Source organism: Hippocampus comes, unplaced genomic scaffold (genome assembly GCF_001891065.2).
Source record: "Hippocampus comes isolate QL1 unplaced genomic scaffold, H_comes_QL1_v1.1 scaffold56, whole genome shotgun sequence".
Lineage (NCBI taxonomy): Eukaryota > Metazoa > Chordata > Actinopteri > Syngnathiformes > Syngnathidae > Hippocampus > Hippocampus comes.
In genome coordinates, this window is record NW_017842056.1 from 1,651,016 (window position 1) to 1,673,157 (window position 22,142).

At 45.9% G+C, this 22,142-nt stretch overlaps 2 protein-coding genes across 2 annotated transcripts in view; both read left to right on the plus strand.

Annotated features, from left to right (window-relative positions):
- Nucleotides 1–6,661, plus strand: part of LOC109510398 (uncharacterized) — an 18,866-nt gene extending 12,205 nt beyond the window's left edge. Inside the window, exon 2 of the mRNA XM_019860689.1 lies at nucleotides 3,900–6,661. Coding sequence (XP_019716248.1) covers nucleotides 3,943–6,459 — 2,517 coding nt within the window. The 5' untranslated portion in view covers nucleotides 3,900–3,942 and the 3' untranslated portion in view covers nucleotides 6,460–6,661. The remainder of the gene's footprint in view (nucleotides 1–3,899) is intronic.
- Nucleotides 6,662–8,118: 1,457 nt separating this feature from the next.
- Nucleotides 8,119–12,472, plus strand: hpxb (hemopexin b). Its single transcript, XM_019860737.1, has 10 exons — nucleotides 8,119–8,233; nucleotides 8,769–8,794; nucleotides 10,087–10,185; nucleotides 10,286–10,443; nucleotides 10,521–10,674; nucleotides 10,844–11,059; nucleotides 11,146–11,238; nucleotides 11,322–11,452; nucleotides 11,943–12,090; nucleotides 12,161–12,472. Exons 1-10 carry the CDS (start codon nucleotides 8,178–8,180, stop codon nucleotides 12,385–12,387), a joined length of 1,308 nt encoding a protein of 435 aa, XP_019716296.1. The 5' UTR covers nucleotides 8,119–8,177; the 3' UTR covers nucleotides 12,388–12,472.
- The last annotated feature ends 9,670 nt before the right edge of the window (nucleotides 12,473–22,142 follow it).

Genomic DNA, 22,142 nt, shown 5'->3' on the forward strand with positions numbered 1-22,142 from the left:
GGATAGGTGGCAGTGGCACACCAAAATGAGGAGTGGCATGAAGAGGAATTAATCGAATCTATAGTAGAAGCCGATCTTCCCCTCTGAAAAGAGACAGTCCCCCTAGAATGAGCAGCATTAGCATATTCATCACCTCATATTACCTTCTTTATGTAAAGTAGGCCAGACTTTCTTGACCACCCTTTTCGCGCCATCTGTGATGGTTTCTCTTTTTTTTTTTTTTTTTTTTTTTTTTAATTGTTTGTGAGCAACAGGTCTACTTGGTTGCTGCACGGTAATAATAATGCATTAGCCTTCCTGTCATGTATCAAACTGATCTATATGGAAGCCCATATACAGTAGCAGGCGGTAATTCTCCCTCGCGGAATCACATGATTATTTTGTGGAAGCAGCTATTGGAACCATTACTCTGCCATACGCCAGCCCGGATGCGGCGCTGATTTAATTGCATCCATGTTGGATGTGAAGCGAGCATCAAAGGTTTAACACTTATGTCAATAATAAAAATAAATAAAATAAAAAAATAACGGGCGAGCCGGGGCGCCACCGTAGGCAGAGATAATTCTCCATCTCTGCTGACAGGGCCGGAGATAGAAACAATCAGTCACAGAGGCAGCCGGACAGCCTGTAGGACCCCCACCCGTGTGGTGGGCGACCAGGGGGAAGGAGCAGGGGGTGGTTGGGGGCGGGGGGCATTGTTTTTGGCTTCTCGAGCCAATGTGAGCGCCACATGCTGACCAGCTGGGTTTGACTTTCAAAAGGGTTCCATAGGATTTCATTCTGTTCAAGCAAACTTTCTGAGGCCAGGGAGCAATTCGCGCAGGGGTGTCAAACTCATTTTTTGTCGTGGGCCAGATACAGTTAGTTCCCTCGGGGGGCCGTCATGACTGAAACCATATAAAGAAATCAAGAATAACGGTTTATTCACCTATTGTTTAAGTCACTGTAATGAGGGGTTTGGTTACAAGAAAATGCTTACAGTATCACTCTTATGTATTACAAATGAGAATGTAAAATTTTGGTTGCGATTTTAGCAAGCATCATGAAAGTTGAAGTCGTTGATTTACTTTCGCGGGCCACATAAAATAATGTGGCGGGCTAGATCTGGCCCCCCGGGCCTTGAGTTTGACACCTGTGAATTAGCAGTAAGAAAAGTTTCCAAGGATCACTCGTAAGTCTCACGCCGATTAAAGGTGTCACAATGTTTTAAACATTTTTTCAATCATCTCCATCCATCTACATTTGGGACATTTTTTTATTGCTGTCAAATTGGAGCCAAACAATATGTAAGGATTAAGCTTCTTCATCAGGCCGAGGCTACAGAGGGGGTCTCGGGCTCAGTTCGACACATGACAAATGAAACGGCAAAATGATGTCCACTGGAGTGCAGATAGATGCATTTCTGGGTCCATTTGTTGACAGCGGCTGTGAGCGCACGCAGCTCGCTTCCACCAATAAGAGAGAAATATGGGCCCGAAAACACGGGAGGGAAATTTGCTCGAACACGACTTGCACTTCTTCGACTGCGAAAGAAAGCGTGTGTGAGCGCCTAATTGGCTGTTCAGTCTGCTGTGCCTGTCCTGTATGGACAAGTTGTGACACATTGCTGATGCTTCAGAAAAAGTCAACCTTGTGCAACATTTCGGAAATAAAAATGTCTTCATAAAAATCCCACAAAGAGGTATGGTCCTTCCGGAACAGGAATATTGAATTGATGTGCAGTAGTTGATTTTACAGCATTTTTCTCCTTCGTGAATCCCACATTTAAGAAGGGTTTGTTGCTTCCTAATACAATATTTTAGTTAGACTCAATAAAGTACCACCAAGCCATGGTTGCACGTCAATTTAGGCCCTTTAAAAATTGTGCGTTTGCTGCCATCTGCTGGTAAACTGGAGACATACCGTGGCCCGTATCTGAAGCAGCACGGTTTAACTGCCCCCCCCCCCCTCCGACTTTGGAATGACCCGAATACTGATCCTTTGATTATTAAATGAGACAAATTCAGACAGTCAAATCATTCTTTACACAAATAAATAAATACACAATTTAAAACGGATTCATTGTAACAAATTTTCAAGTGCATTACTCCGTCACTCATTAAAAAAAAAAAAAATCCTCATCAGACATACTAGTACAAAACATGTACTTACCCTTCTTCGAAGTAATGGCTTGCCACATAAAAGTCAATATATTATATTATGTATGCTATGCACAGGTATACATTAGTCACTGCACACAACATTTCCAACAATGCCATGGCAGAGAGAGACTTGGGCAGGGGGACGGGATGTGTGTGTGAGAGTGTGTGTGTGTGTGTGTGTGTGTGTGTGTGTGAGAGAGTGTGTGTGTGTGTGTGTGTGTGTGTGTGTGTGAGAGAGTGTGTGTGTGTGTGTGTGTGTGTGTGTGTGTGGTGGGGGGGTGGTGAACAAGGGGCTGATGCGAGGAAGTCCAGGTTGGAGAACAGAGTGGAGAAGATCACCTGGCATGCAGGTAAGTTCTCTTCTCTCCAAACGTACACGATCTTGAGCTTTATCCATGATTGAGCCATTCCGAATGTTCTACGGCACCGTTTGTAAACGTCTCCATTTTCAGGTTCAGCTTTGTCACTTAGTTTGAAATATTATGGATATTTAAAGATCAGGGTGGGTGGGCAAATCTCCTGTTTCATTCATGAGGTGATTTAAAGTAAAAAGACAGACAGATAAATATGCATTCGTAAAATTAAAATTTAAATGTATTTCATTTTCTCACATTTATTATGTAACTGGTTAATGAATTATAATGAAAGTCTGGTAAATAAAAGTAAAAAGGAAAATGGATTACATCATTATTTTATTATTTATCAGTGGTGTCCTCTAAAATGTTTTAAATTAAAATATTTTGATTTATTCATGAAGAAAACATATGTATATTTACTTTCTCACCAAACTGGTTAGTTGATTTAATGCAAACCGGACAACAAAATTCATGAGCAAAAGGTTTTAAAAAATGCTAATGAATAATCGTATTTTTGTTTCAATTAAAACAATCTCGTTTCCATATTTTAAAATCTGATCTTAACAATTTTTTGTGAAGATGACATTCAAATTTAAATGTAGCCTTTGAGCACAAAACTTTGCCCACCGCTGTTATACTATCCTGTGTATGCATTTTCATTTATTTGTTATTTTGTCTCAGGACCTCAGGAAAAAAAAAAAAAAAAAACTTTTCATAACTTGGCCACCTGCACGGCTAATTAAACTTTCATGCTGGTGTAATGTGAGCGTCGTGTCACACGGGATGGCCGCTGATATGCATCCTCCCCGGTCTCTCACAATAAAGTTGTATTCAATCCAATCAAAATCCAATCACAACTCACCGTTGTGTCAAGTGAAAATTGTCATGGTGGCGAGTCGGGAGGGTATACCACATATCTTCCCCCCGCCCACCCCAAAAAATTAAGAATCCAACCTCTGACCCCCCCGCCCCTCCCCATTTTTTTTCCTCTTTCCATCACGTGGGTGAGATCTTGGCAGTCACATGCCTCTCGAGGCAACCCGACACCTCAGCCATTCATCCCGTGCAAAAGCCGTCTTCTTGTGTGGACAGCGAGACCAAGAATTGCTTTGTCAATTCATCCCAGCATCCATTTCGCGCGGACAACATCCGTCATAAAAGCTCGCCGGTGATCTTGTGCCTGAAAGACACGGCTCACTTTCCGTGCCTCGGGTGGAAAAAACACAATCATGTGAGCCCTCGCAAGTTTAAGTGTCGCATCTGAGTATGTGGGTAGGTCAAAGAGAAACCAGAGGAGACCGAATTTATCTTCAAGACCCCCTTGTTACACGCTTGGATCAAACAGTTTGAGCCTTTTCTAGTCTGGATTCTCTTCCAATACTTTCTTCTTGTGTCTTCACAGGCAGAAAACACAAACAGATTCATGTTGTTCGCTGCCAGCCAAAATGTTACTGCGCTCTCAAGATAGAAGACCCCTCCTTGGGTTTTCGGCACTACTAAGGCAAAGCGTTCCCCAACATCGGCAACTGGCATCCACAGTGCCTCTCAGGAGTCCGAAAGAATCCATCTTTACGTTGCGACCTCTTAGCGCCCCACCTCCTTGGGCAATACGGGCACTCCACAACTTGGAGGAAGGCAAGCGAGAACTTCAAGGCCTCAGAGAGCGCCAGCAAGCCGAGGCAGATGAGGTGAACCGGGAGTTGGACAGCGCAGCGATCGAGGCGCAGCGGGGAGAGCGTCGTCTTCTCGAAAAGATCGAGCGGGATCACGGAGAAGCCCAGCGTCTCCTGAGTCAGGTGAAGCGAGAAAACGCGGCGGCGGTGAGGGTTGCGCAATCCCTCGTCGATCAGCAACTACGAAAAATGCGGCAGCTGAAGGAGCAGATACAAAGATGGGGCAGTACAGCTGGGGGTGCCGATAAATCTCAGCTCGAAAGACGGCTAGCAGAGGTTACCCAGCCGTGGGAAATCTCTCTTACGATTAAAAGGGTCAGCTTCCGACCAACCGAGTCCCAAAATCCAAGCTTGGGGCAGGTCAAAGTCTACGAGCAAGGTGTAACTTATCCCATTGGTGTCTGTGGCGCCCAAGGACAGAAGTGTGCGTTGCACTCAGGAGACTCCACCTTGTCAAACATCGCCCCTCTCGAGATTCGGAAAGAGCCTTCGTCAGTCAAAGCGGAGCAAAGACAAAGTTCAAAGGAGAGCACAAAGACAAAGAGTGGGACCCCGCAAACTGCACGGAAGCGAAATCTGTTCAGCTCGACTGCGAATGAGGAGCTCAGATCGTCAGCGTCCCCCACGCCGAGAAATGGCGCCGTATCGGAGTCCTCCCAAGAGGAGGAAGAGAACTCAATGCGTTGCGTCGCACGCGAACAAGACCTCTTAACCGCTATTTCGGCAGCGTCGAGTCAAAGAGAATCTGAAAGTGAGGAATCCGATGGCAAATGCCAACGACCCAAGAAGCTCTCCACTGTCAGGGGAAAGAAAAAGAAACAAGCCATTGTTCTTGTCTCACGTGAAGAAACTTCCTGCCCTCTAGAAAGTGAGCCCCTTTCCAGGCACACTCTTGGATACCTTTCCACGAGATCGAATTCATTATCTCGAAAAGCCCTGTCAACGTCGAACGAGTCATCAAAGGACAGCGGAAGCCCTCCGTCCTCAGCAGCGAGTGAGGATTCGTGTTACAAGTGCCCCGGGAACGGATCGGGCAGTGGATCCTTCAAGCAGGAGCACCGCCATTCACTTTATTCCGGCAACTTCTCCGGTAAACTGAGCCCCGCGAACCGCGGTGACAAAGGTGTCTGTGGAGCGATTAGGAAAGTCAACAGGATCCGTCTGACCGCTGAGCCGACTCTTGAGCAAGGCCAGGGACATGGCTGCGAGCCAGAACGAGACGGCGACACTACAGATGCCAGGAATCCGTTACAGGCCAGAGCCCAGACTTCCGTGACAAAGTTGTTTGGTTTAAATCCTGTGCATCGATCTCCGTCTGTGCCAGAAATAGAAAGTGAGGAATCGCATCAGTGCGAAAATGACATCAAAGAGAACGATGTGGCACCTCTTCGGGAGCTGGAGCAAGAGGGCGGTTCAACTGCGCTTGACTCGGCTTACCTGGTGAGACAATTTGGAAAACAAGGATCAGGCCGCACTGATTTCAACCTGCCGAGCGGTATACACGCAACTACCAAAGGGCTGCTCTTCGTGGTGGATTGCGGAAATGCCCGCATTCAGGTGACCGACCTCCAAAAGAACGTTGTGCAGCAGGTATCCCCTTCCGGATTCGAGAGATCTTCCCGTATCTGCAATTACTTTGACGTGGCCGTCAACTCGAAAGGACTCATCGCTCTGACCTGCGCCGCCGAACGAGCCGTGTTGGTCTTCAACCGTCACGGACGCCTGCTGCGGATATTTGGAGGGACGACGACTGGCTCCGCAAATGAAGACCTGGATGCTCCCCGCGGGGTGACTGTCACGCGTCAAGATGATTTCTTGATTGCCGACATCAAACGCGGCACCCTGACTGCCCTGAAGCTGGACCCCAAAACCGGGGCCAGGCTGGAGCGTACGGTTGTCACTGGCTACCACAGGCCATACCTGGTGGCAGCCTGCCTCGCGACAGGACTCGTGGCGCTGTCCGAAAGAGGCAACGAAACCGGCCGCGTGCCATGTATACGCGTACTGGAACCCGGATGGAGTACAATACGAGTCTTGGGGGTGTGCTCCGGCCTCGGGCCCGTCTTATCTTGCCCTTGGGGCCTTTGTATTGATGGCAATGGGGATGTACTGGTTGCCGACTGGGGAAAGGAGGCCCATCGGGTTCTTCTGTACCCGTCAAAGGGTGTCGGCTGGCCGCTTGTCACGGATAATTTGAACAGCCCGAGAGGTCTCGCGCTGCTCCCCGATGGCCACGTGGTCGTGTCGGACAGCATGAATCATTCCATTAAGATCTATCGCTACAAATGACCGTGAGAAGATTATGAAGACACCAAAAGTTTTGTGGTACACCTGGGCTGATTTTTTTGCTTTGTGAAAACTTGAGACATGAGCCCGGAATGGTGACGGGTGAACAAGATGGCGCCGTAGATGGCAGCCGTCTGCGAGAGCTCTTCAACGGCTCTGCTTTTTTGAGTTGTTTTTGTCTTTTGTTTTATCATATGGGGTTTGTTGTCCCGGCAGCCAAGGTGGTCCACTGGTTACCATTTTTCACAGCCCCGTTTTGTTCAGCGGCACCTGGGCTGATTTATATTTTTGCTTTGTGAAAACCAGAGACATGAGCCCGGAATGGTGACGGTGAACAAGATGGCGCCGTAGTTGGCAGCCGTCTGCGAGAGCTCTTCAACGGCTCTGCTTTTTTGGGTTGTTTTTGTCTTTTTATTTTATCATATGGGGTTTGTTGTCCCGGCAGCCCGGTGGTCTAGTGGTTACCATTTTTCACAGCCCCGTTTTGTTCAGCGGAGATGTCGCTTGACGCTGTTGGACAGTCTGCGCTGGTGCGGCTGGATGGATGGTTTGTGGAGCCGAGGATGAGAAGAGATGAGTGTCGGCGCGGAGCACGGATGCGTATTTGGGACGGAGAGTCGTCGCTTGGAATTGAAGCGGGTTGTTTTTGTCTTTTTATTTTATCATATGGGGTTTGTTGTCCCGGCAGCCCGGTGGTCTAGTGGTTACCATTTTTCACAGCCCCGTTTTGTTCAGCGGGGATGTCGCTTGACGATGTTGGACAATCTGCGCTGGTGCGGCTGGATGGATGGTTTGTGGAGCCGAGGATGAGGAGAGAGGAGCGTCGGCGCGGAGCGCGGATGCGAATTTGGGACGGAGAGTCGTCGCTTGGAATTGAAGCGGATCTAGATGGGACTGGAGAAGTGAAGCGATCTCTACGGCTTCTTGTTTGCTTTCAAACTTAGCTTGTAGCCGACGTGTGCACGTTTTGAGCATGACGTCGCTGACCCGCTGGTGAAAGAACACTGAGTCTCTCCTCTTTTATCTAGAACTGCTTCAAACAACAAAGCGTATGCGGGAAAAGTGGCTAAGATTGCATCACCGTCCGTGTTTTATGTTATTTGTTTTGTTCATATGACCGTATTTTGTTCTTTCGTGTTCTGTAAAGTGCTTTTTTTTCCAGCTGCAGCCGTTGTGAAAGCGCTCTATATAAATAAGATGTATTGTAACGTAACATTTTACGGTGAGTTTATGCAGAATGTTTCGAAAAAGGACCGGTCGAGATGGTAACGGGGAAGTTTGCAACTTGGAATCAGAAAACGCCTTTTCCCTCAATTGTTTTGTCCCCGTTCTTCTAATCTTATCAGGTAACGCAGCGCAAACTATGAAATCAAACACACAGCCTCATAATTTAAAAAAAAAACAAACAAAAAAAAAAAACATTGATGTGAGCTGCTCTAATTATTACAACGAGGACAAAAGCACCAGCACCAAAGACTTTTTTACATAATTTAAAAAAAACAAACAAAAAAAAAACATTGACGTGAGCTGCTCTAATTATTACAACGAGGACAAAAGCACCAGCACCAAAGACTTTTTTTGGGGGCAGTTAATGATTGCCCCTGACCGGTGCCGCATGTTGACTCGAATGACTCACGTATGTAAACACAGTCCGACAAAGACACGCGATTCCGAAGTATAAAAGCCCAACTGGTGGACATTCCGATTGAAGACCGCTCAGAATGAAGCTGCTGGCAACTCTCTGCTTGGGCCTCGTACTCGGCCTCGCCGCCTCACTGTAAGTCATTTTTTGCTTTCATTGAAATTCCCGAAAATCTGCCTCAATGTCATAAGAATCGATGACTTCAGCTCGATTGATGCGATCCTCTGTATCATCCACTTCCTTTTAGTTTTAGTTTTAGTTTTTTTTTTTAGTTCAGCCTCCTTAACCTCATGCAAACCAATATAATTGTTCTGCAACAGATATATTTTTTTACATTTGAGAATGAACTTCATTATTTGCACTTAGTGACTCCCGCCACCCCCGTGGTGCAGATCGATTGGTCAAACACAGGAAGTATAGATTTCCAAACTTTATTGACAATGTGGTTCGAGTGAACAAATCTGAGTGCGTTGACTCGTGCAAAGTGCGGATCGATTGGTCAAACACAGAAAGTGTAGCTTTCCAAACTTTATTGACAATGTGGTTCGATTGAACAAATCTGAGTGCGTTGACTCGTGCAAAGTGCCGACTCATCGTGTTCTAACTCCAATTGGAGACTTTGGCAACATGAAAGCAAAACGTTAAAAACGGCGCTTTTGTTCTTTCGCAGGCCCCTCGCAGATGTCACCCAAGGAGGTTGGACAAGTTTGAATCCTGTTTTTCGGTTGAATGTTCATTAGGATTCCAAGATTCGAATGTTGAAGATCACACTATAGTCATGACATTATTCAATATGAAATTCAAGTTTTCAGATGTTTTTGGGGGCGGGGCACCATTCAAATTCTGCCCTCGTTTTTTTTTTCTCTTGGGCATCACGTTTTGGAGGATTGAGCCTTAAGTGGGTGGAGCCTTCCCTCCAAATGTTCATTAGGATTCCAAGATTCGAACGACAAAGATCACACTACGGTCACGACATTTCTCAATATGAGATTCCAGTTTTCAGATGATTTTTTTGGGGGGGGAGGGAGGGGGTGTTGGGGGCACCATTCAGAATCTGCCCTCTTTTTTATTTTTTCTCTTGGACATCATGTTTTCAAAATAAGAAGAATCTCCATCCATCCATGAACTGAGCTGCTTATCCTCAGGAGGGTCGCGGGTGTCAGTCATTTTTTTGCGAATGAACAGTTTGGTTCAGCTACTGGTGGATTTTCTTTTCTGGAATGTCACAGCTATAAATTACAACGCATGGTAGAATCCGTTAAACTTCAAAACAAATGAAAACATTTCAACTCAAATAGTAAAGACATTTTTTTTTTCAAATCAGTGTTAAAAAAATGTTCCGGGACACAAAAAGCCATCTCCGGTTAAAATTTGCTGTTGACCAGTGTAATCGAACAGTTGGCAAGTGCAATCACATGAGTTATGATACATTAAATGGATGAATATTATCTTTTTTTTTTTTTTTTTGCGCAATTAAAAGGCACAATACAGGAAATGAAAAGAGAACCAAATGGGTAGCCGTCAAGTTCCACATGAAACTCGCATGTCTTTGAGGACCTTGCGGTGCACCGGGGCCACATTCACGTCGGAACATGACCTCGGGCTCATGGCCTTCCCGAAATGGTCGTAACATATTGTGCAATAATCTGCACCCAAAAACCTGATCGGAATTATTCCGTTCATTCCCACTCATGCACTCGTTCCACATTCCTTTGCTGATTTGAACCGTGGCGACTTGAATATTCAGCTCATTTCTCAACCAATTCAAACTGATCCAAGTCTCGCTTTCTACACGTCAACAATTCCATCAATTGTTTCTTTATAAGGAGAGATAGAGCGCTCTCGGCGTCGTTAAATAATGTCCAAAGTGCCGGCAAGACGGAGGATTGAGCCTTAAGTGGGTGGAGCCTTCCCTCCTCCAACTTTGGTGTGTCTGAAAACTTGATGTGGGGTCTCTCTCTCTCTCTCTTTTCATCGCGGTAATAAAGATGAAGGTGTCCAAGAGGCGCCCCTGCCGGACAGATGTGATGGTTTAGAGTTTGACGCCATCACTCCGGATGAGAAAGGAAACACCATCTTCTTCAAAGGTACACTCAAGTTCATCCAACGTGACGTCCGATTTACATTGATCAATCCCAGGCCGTGGACTCGCAAGAACCGACACCGGCGAGATTCATTTCCTTGCAGGTGCCTACCTGTGGAACGGCTTCCACGGTCCAGCTCAGCTCGCCAATGAGCTCTTCAAGGAACTTGATGACGATCATCACATCGGCCACGTCGACGCCGCCTTTCGCATGCACGACCCGGACAACCACGATGACCACGATCACGTTTATTTCTTCCTGGTATGACCGAAATCTTTCATGGGTGATGTCAGCTCCGTTGAAAGCTGCGGTGTGACAAATGTGACCCCCCCCCCAAGGATGACAAGGTGTTCAGCTACTATAATCAAACTCTGGAGAGCGGGTATCCAAAAGCAATCCAGGAAGACTTCCCCGGAGTTCCGTCTCACCTGGATTCAGCTGTGGAGTGCCCTAAACAAGAGTGTGCCACCAACTCAGTTCTGTTCTTCAAGGGTATGCGGGCTTTCAGTTTTGGGGGTGCGGGGGGGGACTAAAAAAAAAAAAAAAATCTGAAAAATGGCAGAGCAATCCATGATAGGTAACTCAAGTCAACTCAAGGAGATTTCATTTTCCGATTTGTCAAAGACCCTAACGACGCAACGACCGGTGTGTCTCCGCACAGGACACGACGTGCATGTTTTTGACCTTGACACCAAGCAGGTGAAAACAAAGACGTGGGCCAACCTGCCAGTGTGCACGTCGGCTCTGCGCTGGCTGGAGCACTACTACTGCTTCCATGGTCACAACTTTACCAGATTCAATCCGGTCTCAGGAGAGGTGAGCGCCGGCGCCTACCCGAAGGATGCCCGCAATTACTTCATGAAGTGTCCCAATTTTGGTGAGCTCCTCCAAAAGCATTTATTTATTTATTTTAATTTCTGAATGCCATTCAGACTCATTTTTATTCCACGTGTGGGCTTGCAGGCCACGGGGGTAATTATGAAATCCCTAAATGCAGCGACGTCAAATTAGATGCCATCACCACGGACGACCACGGCAAAACGTATTTTTTTGCGGGTAAGGTCACGTGTCCCCGGCAAACATTATCCTGAACGACAAAGACAAGACAAGCCGCGCTCAAATTTGATCTACTTGCAAAGGACCCATCTACATGCGTCTGGACACCCATCGCGATGGTCTGCACGCATTCCCGATCACGAGGGCGTGGAAGGAGATGACCAGCGGGGTGGATGCCGTCTTCTCCTACACAGACAAACTCTACATGATTAAGGTCGGCCTTGCCATTGAAAACGGGCTTGTTTTGTGCTGATTCTCGGTGAGGAACGTTGGATCGGGTCCACTGGACGCTTCTCGCTGTTCGAAGACATTTCACCTTGAATCCAAAAAGGCTTCTTCAGTGACGGAATTTTTTACTTTTGTATTTCACTTCGACCTCCGCCAGTGTGATCGACTTGAAAGCGCTAACTCGCTAGCTACAGAGCTGGATGAACAGCTAGATAAACAGACTGAACTTTGACTTAACTAAAAGAGTTGACTCGCTGCTTGTCGAGTTCAGCGTGTGAGTACTTTTGCCACCTCTGTTAGCATGGGATTTTTGCTGTTGGATTTTTGTTGTTGTTGTGTAATAATCAAGGGTTGCTTTTTGCTAACATTGCCGTCTAAAAGTGACACGGTTGGAAAGGGGGAAAAAAAAAAATCATCCTGTTTTGACTTCATTAGTTGTTCGACACACTGACTGAGGTGAAACTGTTCCCGTGCAGGGTGATCAAGTGTACATCTTTAAATCGGACGCACATCACACCCTCATCGAAGGCTACCCGAAATCCGTCAAGGAAGAGTTAGGCGTCGAGGGACCGATAGATGCTGCCTTTTTGTGCCCCAATAAAGATACAGTTCACATCATCAAAGGTAAGTCTCTTGGATAAGATGTGTCCTCCGATATCGGACAATTATTCATACTTGACTTTACTATTTTCAGGAGGTCATATTTACGACATTAATCTTTTGGCCACACCGAGAGCTGTGACCAGAGATTTCCCTTTGCCCTTTTCTGGTGTTGATGCTGCTTTATGCGATGCGGATGGAGTTCGGGTATTCAAAGGCCCATCCTACTTCCTTTATGAGACTGCCTTTACCCTGTCTACGGCCAGAATTGCCCCCGTGGCTGAAAATATTACCCCCGCTTTCATGGGATGTCGGGAGTAGGAAAAAAACTTCAGCTCGTGATCCACATCAGGACATGTGAACGATTCAGTTTTGTCGAATAAACATTTTGAAATGGTTAACTGGATTCGAGTTCATGTTTGTTGTTTGTCAGTGTGTCAGTGAAAGTTCAAAAATTCCACTACATTCGAAATGCCCCCTCCCTCCCCCCCACATGAACCATTGCAGTTTAGCCGCTAGTAACTAGCCAGCAGCCAGCAGCAATCAACCGTGTCGTCTTTTGACCGTGAACGTTTGCGAGTTAGTTGCAATGACACTAATATTGTCTTTATCCTAACTTAAAAAAAAAGAAAAAAGTTTACATTTTAAGGTGTATTCATGATCTTCAGGGTTCGCTTATTTATTTCATATGGTTCTACATTTGGTCTACTGCTGAAAAAAAAATGGACGAAAGAAAAAAATGTTGCATGTTAAAAAAAAAAAAAAGTTGAATTACACGATAGTGATCTTTGCTGTTAGTGCCAATGCGTTAAAGGTGACCGTTTAAAAGCAAGGTAAAGTCTATTTTTATAGGTTAAAAAAAAGGGTTGAGGACCACTGCTCGACTACACCCATCCAGTTTACTTGTGCATGCTTTAAAAAAAAAAAAATCTATATTGCTCGCAGCTAACTTTGTGGAGTTTGTATGTTTTCCCCATGCCTGCGTGGGTTTTCTCCGGGTACTCCGGTTTCCTCCCATATTCCTAAAACATGCCTGGCAGGTGAATGCAACACTCGAAATTGTCATTAGGTGTGATTGTTGAGCATGAAAGGTTGTTTGTCTATGTGTGCCCTGCGATTGGCTGGCACCCAGTTCAGGGTGTCCCCCGCCTACTGCCCCAAGACGGCTGGGAAAGGCTCCAGCACCCCCCGCGACCCTTGTGAGGATTAAGCGGATCAGAAAATGGATGGATGGATGCTTTTAGAATGTGTGAGGAAGCTGGAGTACCAGAGAATAGCCAAGCAAGCGTGGGGAGAACATGCAAGGCAAAAGTCAAGATTTTCAAAACATAATCCAGTTTTAGCACCGCGGCAAATTACAACTCTGTGTGTCAATTTCTGAAAGATGATGTTTGAGATGGCCAAGAAAGTAAAACATTGAGGAATGGAACACTCCCTGGTTTGTCCATGAACAGCTATTGCTTTCCACAAATGCACAAAAGTTAAAGTTAAAAGAATGAGGTCAACATTCAGTCTAACTGCAGCCTACAAGAGTCCAGAGGTCATGCTGGCATTAGCAAGCATTCAAGGCCCTTTCACTCCCTCCACACTTTTTGTTCAATTAAAATCCCCGTGACTTTCACCAACAATAAAGGGAGTGCTGGCCTCAGCACGGCTCCGCACACACGCACAGAGACAAATGCACACAAACGCACACCGAGCCGTTTGATCCCCGCAAAGAGAAAAGCGACAACCAATGAAGCAAACGGACAACGGTACAAAATAAGTTTATTGAGTAACACTTTTTTTTTTTAAAACATCTGAGGTAAATGAACATTTACATCAACATGCTCGTCAACAAAAACTTAGAAAGATGTTCTCTCACTCATACAAACACACGCACAAACACACACACACACACACACAAATACACGCGCACACACAGTGTGGATTAAAAGCAGGGTTTGCCCTACTAACAGTTTTTGCTGTGGAAGTCCCTCAGGCACGTGTGTTTCAGCTGGAAGTCTCTTGATCATACATATAAACAAAATAAAAACAGTCACTTTAGATGAATGACTCCATCATTGCAAATTCAACTTCTAAATTCTTCCAAGACAATTCTTTGTGTTTGTATTAGCATCAGCATCCCCTAATTATAGCGGGCTACAAAGTCAATGTGCAATCCTTTATGAAAGGTTAGAAAACAGCTCGCTAACATTTAGTCAAATGAGCCCAGTTTAGAGACAAGTACAGTATGTCTTTTTTTTTTTTTTTTTTTTTTCGGTTGAATTGTAATTTTCAAAGTGCTGGAAGTACAGAATCTTGCGGTTTCGTTCACTGCTGGGGGAGATAGCTTCACGTCACCCTCAACTGTGGTGATCGACTCAAAAGAGACATGTAGCTAGCTAGTTAGTGAGCTAGCTAGCTAGCTATCTTATCTCCTTGCACAGTGTCGCAAGTGAAACTTGGGTGAGACAGGCAGGAATTTGTGAGAGGGACAGGAAAATAATAATAATTTAAAAAAAAAATCCACATGGGATGTCTGGTAAAAAAACAAACAAACAAACAAAAAAAAAAAAGATCAGATCCCTCAACCCCCACCCTTGAAACCTAAAAGTCACAATAAGAATCTACAGCTAGTCTAGAAAATGAAACTCGTCCTATACAGAACAGCTAGGAGGAAGTCAACGGTTCTGTAACACACTGCAAACACAAGCATCAGAAAATAGATGTACAACAAGTCCTCCAACCAAACCGGCCAATTTGGGTTTGGACCCTCGGAGATGCTCGGCTACATCGCTTAATGTTGAACATTTGCTTTTATGACCTACAGTATGACCTTTGGAGATGTTTCTGTTTGTTACCGGCGTCCTCTTACAGTGAAATAGTGATGAATCTCCAAACGGAACCAGAAACCTTTGAAAAAAAAAAATGTAATTCTGCATCACACGTTGAGTGACCTATAATAGCCTCTATTCCTTATTTATACTGTATACATATTTATAAGTGACCCTGATGTAACAGCAGAGATGGGATTGTTTCAACACCGAAACAATATGAATAAACACACACACACAAATGCAACACACCCACGTGGGCCGTCCAGCTCCATCGTCATCAATAAAAAGAAACAAAAGTGCAAACGTGCCTTTGTGTCTCTCTCAGCAAAGACACAAAAGACAAATATGAAGATGCCGTACTGTTGCCTCTGAGCTCCCAAATCCATCATCATCGTCATCATCTTGACTACCTTGAGAAGGAACGTGAAGTCTTTCCGCTGGAGAAGCGACTGAAGCGGCGTGCACATTTTATTTACACACGATCATTCATTTTTTAACATTTCAACCTATTTTTTATGTGTCAGAAAAGTTCTAGGACTGCTATCATAGATAATATGTGTATGACAGTTGGGGTACAACAACTTGTGCCTGCTCACAATTCCCCAAGCACCTGACAGTTCCTGGCCAAGTAGAACATTGCCGTGTTGGAGCCCCCCCCCCCCCCGGACTCATTTGACCGCCCGCCAAGTTCAAGGGTATCATCAAGGGGATGCATTTGGAAGACAACAAGATGGAGGCGCTGCGGAGGATCCCAGAAGAATCCATCCAGGAGTGCATTAAGGTCTGGCAGAGAAGACTGGGAAAGTCCAATGGACAGTGGGTTCTATTTCAATGACCGATGCAAAGGTCTGTGCTGAGACCAGATGTTGGAAGCTCGTAAGAAAATAAAAAAGTGCAGTTTGCACCGTTGTGGGTGTGAACACATCTGGCCTCATTTGCCAGAAATCAAAAGCGGCTGTTCTCATTCCCTTCAAGCGCTGTTCAGACTGCCAGCCAAAAGCCGATTTTTATTGGCTTTATTGGACGATGCAAATGGCAGCCGTCACACGCCTAAACGTAATCGTCGACTTGTGTACAAGTGATGTCACACCACAAAAGTACCCGAAATTCACGTTGGCCAGCACACCCCTGTGGCACCAAACAAAGTTCGGAGCAGTGACGTTAAACACCGCACGCCCTGGACGACACCTCCGTTCCGATGTCGTTGCTACCGCAACCTGCCAGACGGGTCAATAATGTGGCTCCGTCTCAACAGGGCCTGAATGGAATCATTTGGACACTTGCTAAACACAATGTGGACAGTCAGCTCTAAAAATCGTACATGAGGAGGAATCTGATTTGGAATCAGATATGCCCGCAGTCCGAACGAGAACCTAAAGGCTTCTCTATACCCGTGCGGGCAGCGACCATGCGGAGAGCACTGTGGCAATGCCCCGCGTAATTTGCCTTTTTACTGTTCTGAAAATGTGCTGCAGTTTCACTCCAAGTCAGCAGGGGTTGCTGCGGCCGCTATCGGCTCGGACACCACAGGGTGGAGTTTCCTCTGCCTTTTCTGGCCAATTCCTGTCGCCGTGTTCACTTGGACAAGCGACCAACATGGCAACAGGAATAAAGATCGTGCCTGCTAGAACAAAGGGGACCCAGCTGATGCCTTGAATGGTATTACGAAATTGATCAAGAAGGCGGAGCCATAGGTGGTATGCGTGTGTAGGCTTCTTTACACACCCATACGTCACACAAAGGCCGCCGTTAAGCTCAGAATCTGTCCGCCGGTCCCTCGATCAAATTCACCCTAATCAAAAAAATGAAACTATAATTAGACTGCCTATGCCACTATTTCGATTTGGTGCCAGCAGGCAGGATCTTTTCGGATGACTTTCTGCCACCAAACTGTCCTTCGGCCGAGTGTATCTTGAATGACACAGCACAGCTGAGTCAACAAAAACAGAGCACTGCGGGTGGATTACTTCAAAAGGAAAACTTTGGATAGTTTGGATTTGTTTGTTTTTTTGGTGACAGCAGTCCTGGAACTTTTATGACACACCTCATCTAGTGAGTCGTGTACTACAGATGAACCCACCACAGAATAATTGGTCATGACAATCTTTGAGAGACATTTGAGAATCTTTGCTGACCTTGGTGGAAAGAGGCGAGGGGGGTGCTCAAATAAGGCCCGATGATCAGTATGTCGTAGCTTGTTTTAGCTTAGAACCAGCCAAAAACCTCAAACCAGCAAGTGTGTTGGGCATATGGATGGGCAAGATATTTGCGACAGGTTCACAAAAGAGGAGATTTTAAAGATTAAGAAAACCGTGAAAGCCAGTTTAGATATTTAACTTTATTACCATCCAGCCGAATCTCGTCGCCGGGGAGCTTTAGCCAGCAAGGGCTACTAGCAGGGTTTAGGAGAAGTAACAACCCTGCGTCAACAAGTTAGGATTGAATAAAATCAATAAATAAAACATAACATAAACACACCCCACAACATTTGTGATGTGAATGTTACACTAATGGGTAGTGAACCTCCTTCGGCGCCACAGCTAGCTGAAAGCTAACGCTACAGTACTGCAGCTCCAGGTTGTCCAAGATGTTGTTTTTTGCGGTTTTCCGTAACATCATCTGACACGTTCAATGTATTAAATATTGAAGCGCATTCGTACCAAAACTTAAGACAACTAACTTGGCACAGGCTACAGATGTGGCATGCCAACATTCAGTCGGGCAACATTTTGAATGTGGACCTCACATCTTTTCGGTTTTCTGCTGTCTTCCAATATTCTGCTGTTGTTCCCCATATCATTTTTTTTCACCCTAAATTTTGGGAATAGATTACACAAAGGAGACCCTGATGATTTATTTTACACACGGTCATGTTGCGAAACTTCAAACAGCCCTTCTAGTAAAAAAAAAAAGGCAAATGGGGATTCTGTCTCCTCTTTTTTTATTTACCGAACCATGAAGCATCAGTTTCCCCCGCCAAGGAGGTTACGTTCTCATTGTTGGATTCCTGGTAAGCTAGAGTGCACAGAAAATATTCAACTGACTTCCATTAGGACCTGGTGTATGGGTGGAGCGTGTTCGAGGGAAGAGCGTATCAACTCTCAGTGCAGATCTGGAGAAATGTACAGATTGTGTTCACTAATAGCGGAGGTGCTTATCGATGAAGATACAGTGAACACCCGCGATTTGAGGAGCAGAGGGTCAGTCTGTAATTGACTGCCCCCCCCCCGCTCCGAAGAAGGTTTGTAAATTGCCTATACATGCTGCAAGGCGGCGGCAAAGCACTATTTTTGTCCGAATGAAAGCCCTCAACTCACTTCAACATACCTTGTAGTTCCTTGGCACCGACATGCCACGAGACGGCAGCAAAGCATTATTATTTATTTTTTTTTGTCAGAATGAAACCCTTCAATTCACTTCAACACAGTTCCTCGGCACCCGCATGCCGCGAGACGACAGCAAAGCACGACTGTGGTCGAAACGAAAACTCCTCACTTCATTTCGACATAGTTTCTTGGCAAATGATGCCGCCAAAGTCATGCGAATAACACAGGATAGGTTGTCCCTCCGCCCCCCCCCCCAAATGAGTGAATTGGTGAATTTGCTAATAAGCCGAGGTTCACCCTCGGGGTCGTTTGCCCTTGGCGGAGTGCCGTTTTGAAGTCACAATTGGACTTTGGCTGGAGTTTGTCTAGCGTATGTTGTTGCCGATGACTGATGGGCACCTTGTCTACTCGTATCCGGATTAAAGCAGCATTTTGTTCGCATCGCCGTGGTTACACAGCCAAATCGTCAGGCCGAGCCCTGGCGCCGCTGCTCTCACTCACCCGTCTTGGCTTCTGCATGTCGGGGGGCTGATGCATCTCGGCTTTGGTGACCACGGTGAAGTCGTCGCTCGGCATTGCTTTCTCCTCGCTCGCCAAAGCCTCCTCCAGCGAGAGGAGGTAGAGACGAGCGTGGCAAGGGAGTGTGGGAAAAGTGGAGTGTTGCGACTCCGGCGGTGGGGCGGCGATAATCGTCTCCTCCGGATGCGGGGAGGAGGAGGGGGAGATCCGAGGCGAGGGGGGAGGGTACGAGACCGAGGAGTTTTTTCCATCCGCGTCCTCCAACGCCATGTTGCTCCAGTTCTGCTTCTCTTCCGTCAGCTGTCTGTGGACTCCGTCGTAAAAGGAAGCGGGCAGCGACTGCAACAGGAGGTCGTCCGGGTGGAACAACGCGCGGTCCACCTTGACCGAACCGGTTGCCATATCGGGACTTAAGGAGATCACCTCGGAGGGACTGTCGGCGCCCCCCTCGGCGGCGCTGCCCCCGACCACACTCACGCTGGCGTACGTCGGCAAACAGTCGAGTGCCGGTGGACTGACCTCCTCGGGAAGAGTCTTGGCGTTTCCGCCTCGTACCGCGCCCAGCAGCAGCGACTCGTTGTCGGCGACAAACTCGTTGGTGACGCTCTGCTTGACTTTCTTCCAGCCCAGGTGGTAGATCTCCAGCAGGTTGAGGACCAAAGAAACGCAAGCCACCGCCAGCATGAAGATGATGAATATCGTTTTTTCCGTCGGCCTGCAGCATCACGTAAAGAAGAACAAGCACTCAGGCGAAAGGTAAAGATGGATACCCGCCATGAGATTTGTCGTTGTAGCGATCCTATACGGCAGCGACGCGCCTGATTCAAAGGATCAAGCTCATCAGCACGCTTTGCGGAAGCCTGAGAACGATCCTGATCATTTGAAGCAGATATGTTGGAGGAGGTAAAACATCACAAAACATGTAGGATAGCGGCCCTCAATGCTCTGCGGCATTTTAGAGAATTCAGTTTTGTATTCTATGCATAATCCAACCGAAACTGGATCCATCCCTCCATTTACTGTTGTCAAAACGATATGCCGTGGGAAAAGTCATCAAATCAACAAAACAAGTGGTGGCACAGTCATGCGCTGTAGGCTGCAAATGCACAGAATGAACCAAGAGCCCCAAATTAATTTGTCACCTACAAAATCAGTGAGTGAACAGCATCTATTTAGGATCTTAACCATGAAAGGCAAGTGTTTAAGTTTCATCGAAAGGCGGAACTTGTGAATCAGAGGAAAAAGCATCCATTTAGGATTAAACATGTCACTGTCAGACGAACGCCTTCGATGTTCAAATGTGGTCAATGTCTTTTTTTTTTTTTTCACAAATCTACACGATTGGTGGGGCTTTAGTCCAGTCCAACTTTATCAAGTTCAAGGAGAGCGGGCACCGGGGATCAGCAAACTGCACAGAGGAGTGAAATGTGGCTACAAAATAGCACCAAACTCAAAGCTACTGAATGGAAATGACTGGGTTGGTTGCCCCCCCCCCCCCCCCTTGAAAGAGGACGCCATTTTTCAGGCATTAAAAACAGTTGGGCTTCGTCGAGTCCCTAAAAATAATTTGCGAGTCCGAGACGAGTCCAAGTAAATTGTCAAGGAGTCTGAGTTAAGTCTGAGACAACAACAACAACAACAAAAAGACATGAGTATTAGAGTAGTCTCCAGTGGGGGGGTCTGTTATTTTCGGTTGCCACAGTTACCTTGAAAAAGTAAAGTGATTAGTGCTCACTTCTTGAACAAACTTACAAGCAACTCGATTAGTTACATTCAACAGCCGCGTGACGCACATTAACCAAGTTACATGCATGTATGCTATCAGATGCGACTTAAAGGTAGACAGAATAACATAATATAATCGTCACGTTCGCTAAGCTAACGTAGCATCGAACTTAGCATAGCATGCTAACTTAGCAGATGAGCGACACAGACTTGACTTCGCCCGCTTAACGATTGTACGCTTTCAGTCTTTGGCTTTAGTCCAGTCCAACTTTATCAAGTTCAAGGAGAGCGGGCACCGGGGATCAGCAAACTGCACAGAGGAGTGAAATGTGGCTACAACTTTCACAAATCTACACTATTGGCGGGGCTTTAGTCCAGTCCAACTTTTTCGAGTCCAAGGAGAGCGGGCACCGGGGAGCAGCAAACTGCACAGAGGAGTGAAATGTGGCTACAAAACAGCGCTAAACTCAACGCTAATGAATGAACACGAATTCGTCGCTGTGGCCGGGTTTGCTGTCACCAATTCCCTCGCGGTCAGGTTAACCAATCAGATGGCTGTTTTGATCATCTGAAAAACTATATTTCAAGTTCCTTTTGAAAGAGGTCATTCGTTTTCAGGAATTAACCCTTTCATGCACCAATAATGATAACCTGTCGCCTGATAACACGATGACCCGTCTACTGTAGTAAATGCTGTCCCTGAAAGGGTTAAACATAGTTGAACTTGGTCAAATAGGAAAAAAAATGTATATTTACAGTTCAGTCCTGATGCGGAGTATTATTTAATGAGTGTTCCTTCACCTGAGTTTACTAGTTAGCATTTGCAATCCATGGCGTGTGGTATAGTATAGTGTGGTGTAGTATCAACAGCGAATTGTGTGTGGGTGACTGTGACATGCAAGAGTGAATGTTGTCGTTCTTTTTGGGAGATTGTTGCTTTACTGCTGTCTGGGCTAGTAATGGCGCTGTCTGCCAGACTGGCTGCTCCGTTATGCTACGTAACAAGGACAGACAGAATAACATAATATAATCGTCACGTTCGCTAAGCTAACGTAGCATCGAACTTAGCATAGCATGCTAACTTAGCAGATGAGCGACACAGACTTGACTTCGCCCGCTTAACGATTGTACGCTTTCAGTCTTTTCAGGGATGTGATTTCTATTCGTCTTTTCCAACTCTTCTCAGAGTCTTCTAAAGTACAGGACAGCTATCTATAGTCAGTTGACTTGAAAATAGATTGCTATCTTTGACGACGCAATGTTAATAACGCAACAAAAACGCAGTGTCTTTATTTGATTGTACTTTTTGCATTTTTGATGCCGTGATGGTTTTGGAGACGTCGCTTTGCCCGAATGCAGCGATATGCGCGACAACATACAATCTGATTTTAGGACATTTGACTGAACTGTGTGGAATAGAAAGTCTGCCAAATCCTCAATTTGGACTCAGAAGAAATGTGGTTTCAATTATGGATTCTCACCCTGCATAGCAATTTGCGAAAATTTGATTGACAGAGATACCTTGATCATAGTAAGGGAATCCAGGTTGATGGTTCAAAGACCGTCGACGGGGGGTTGCAGACAAGCAAAGGTCCTTACGGTATGTAGTGATGGGAAAAAAAAAAACTGACCTGGATATAAAGCAGTCCACTGTGTTGGGACACGGCCAGCGGCGGCATTTGTAGAG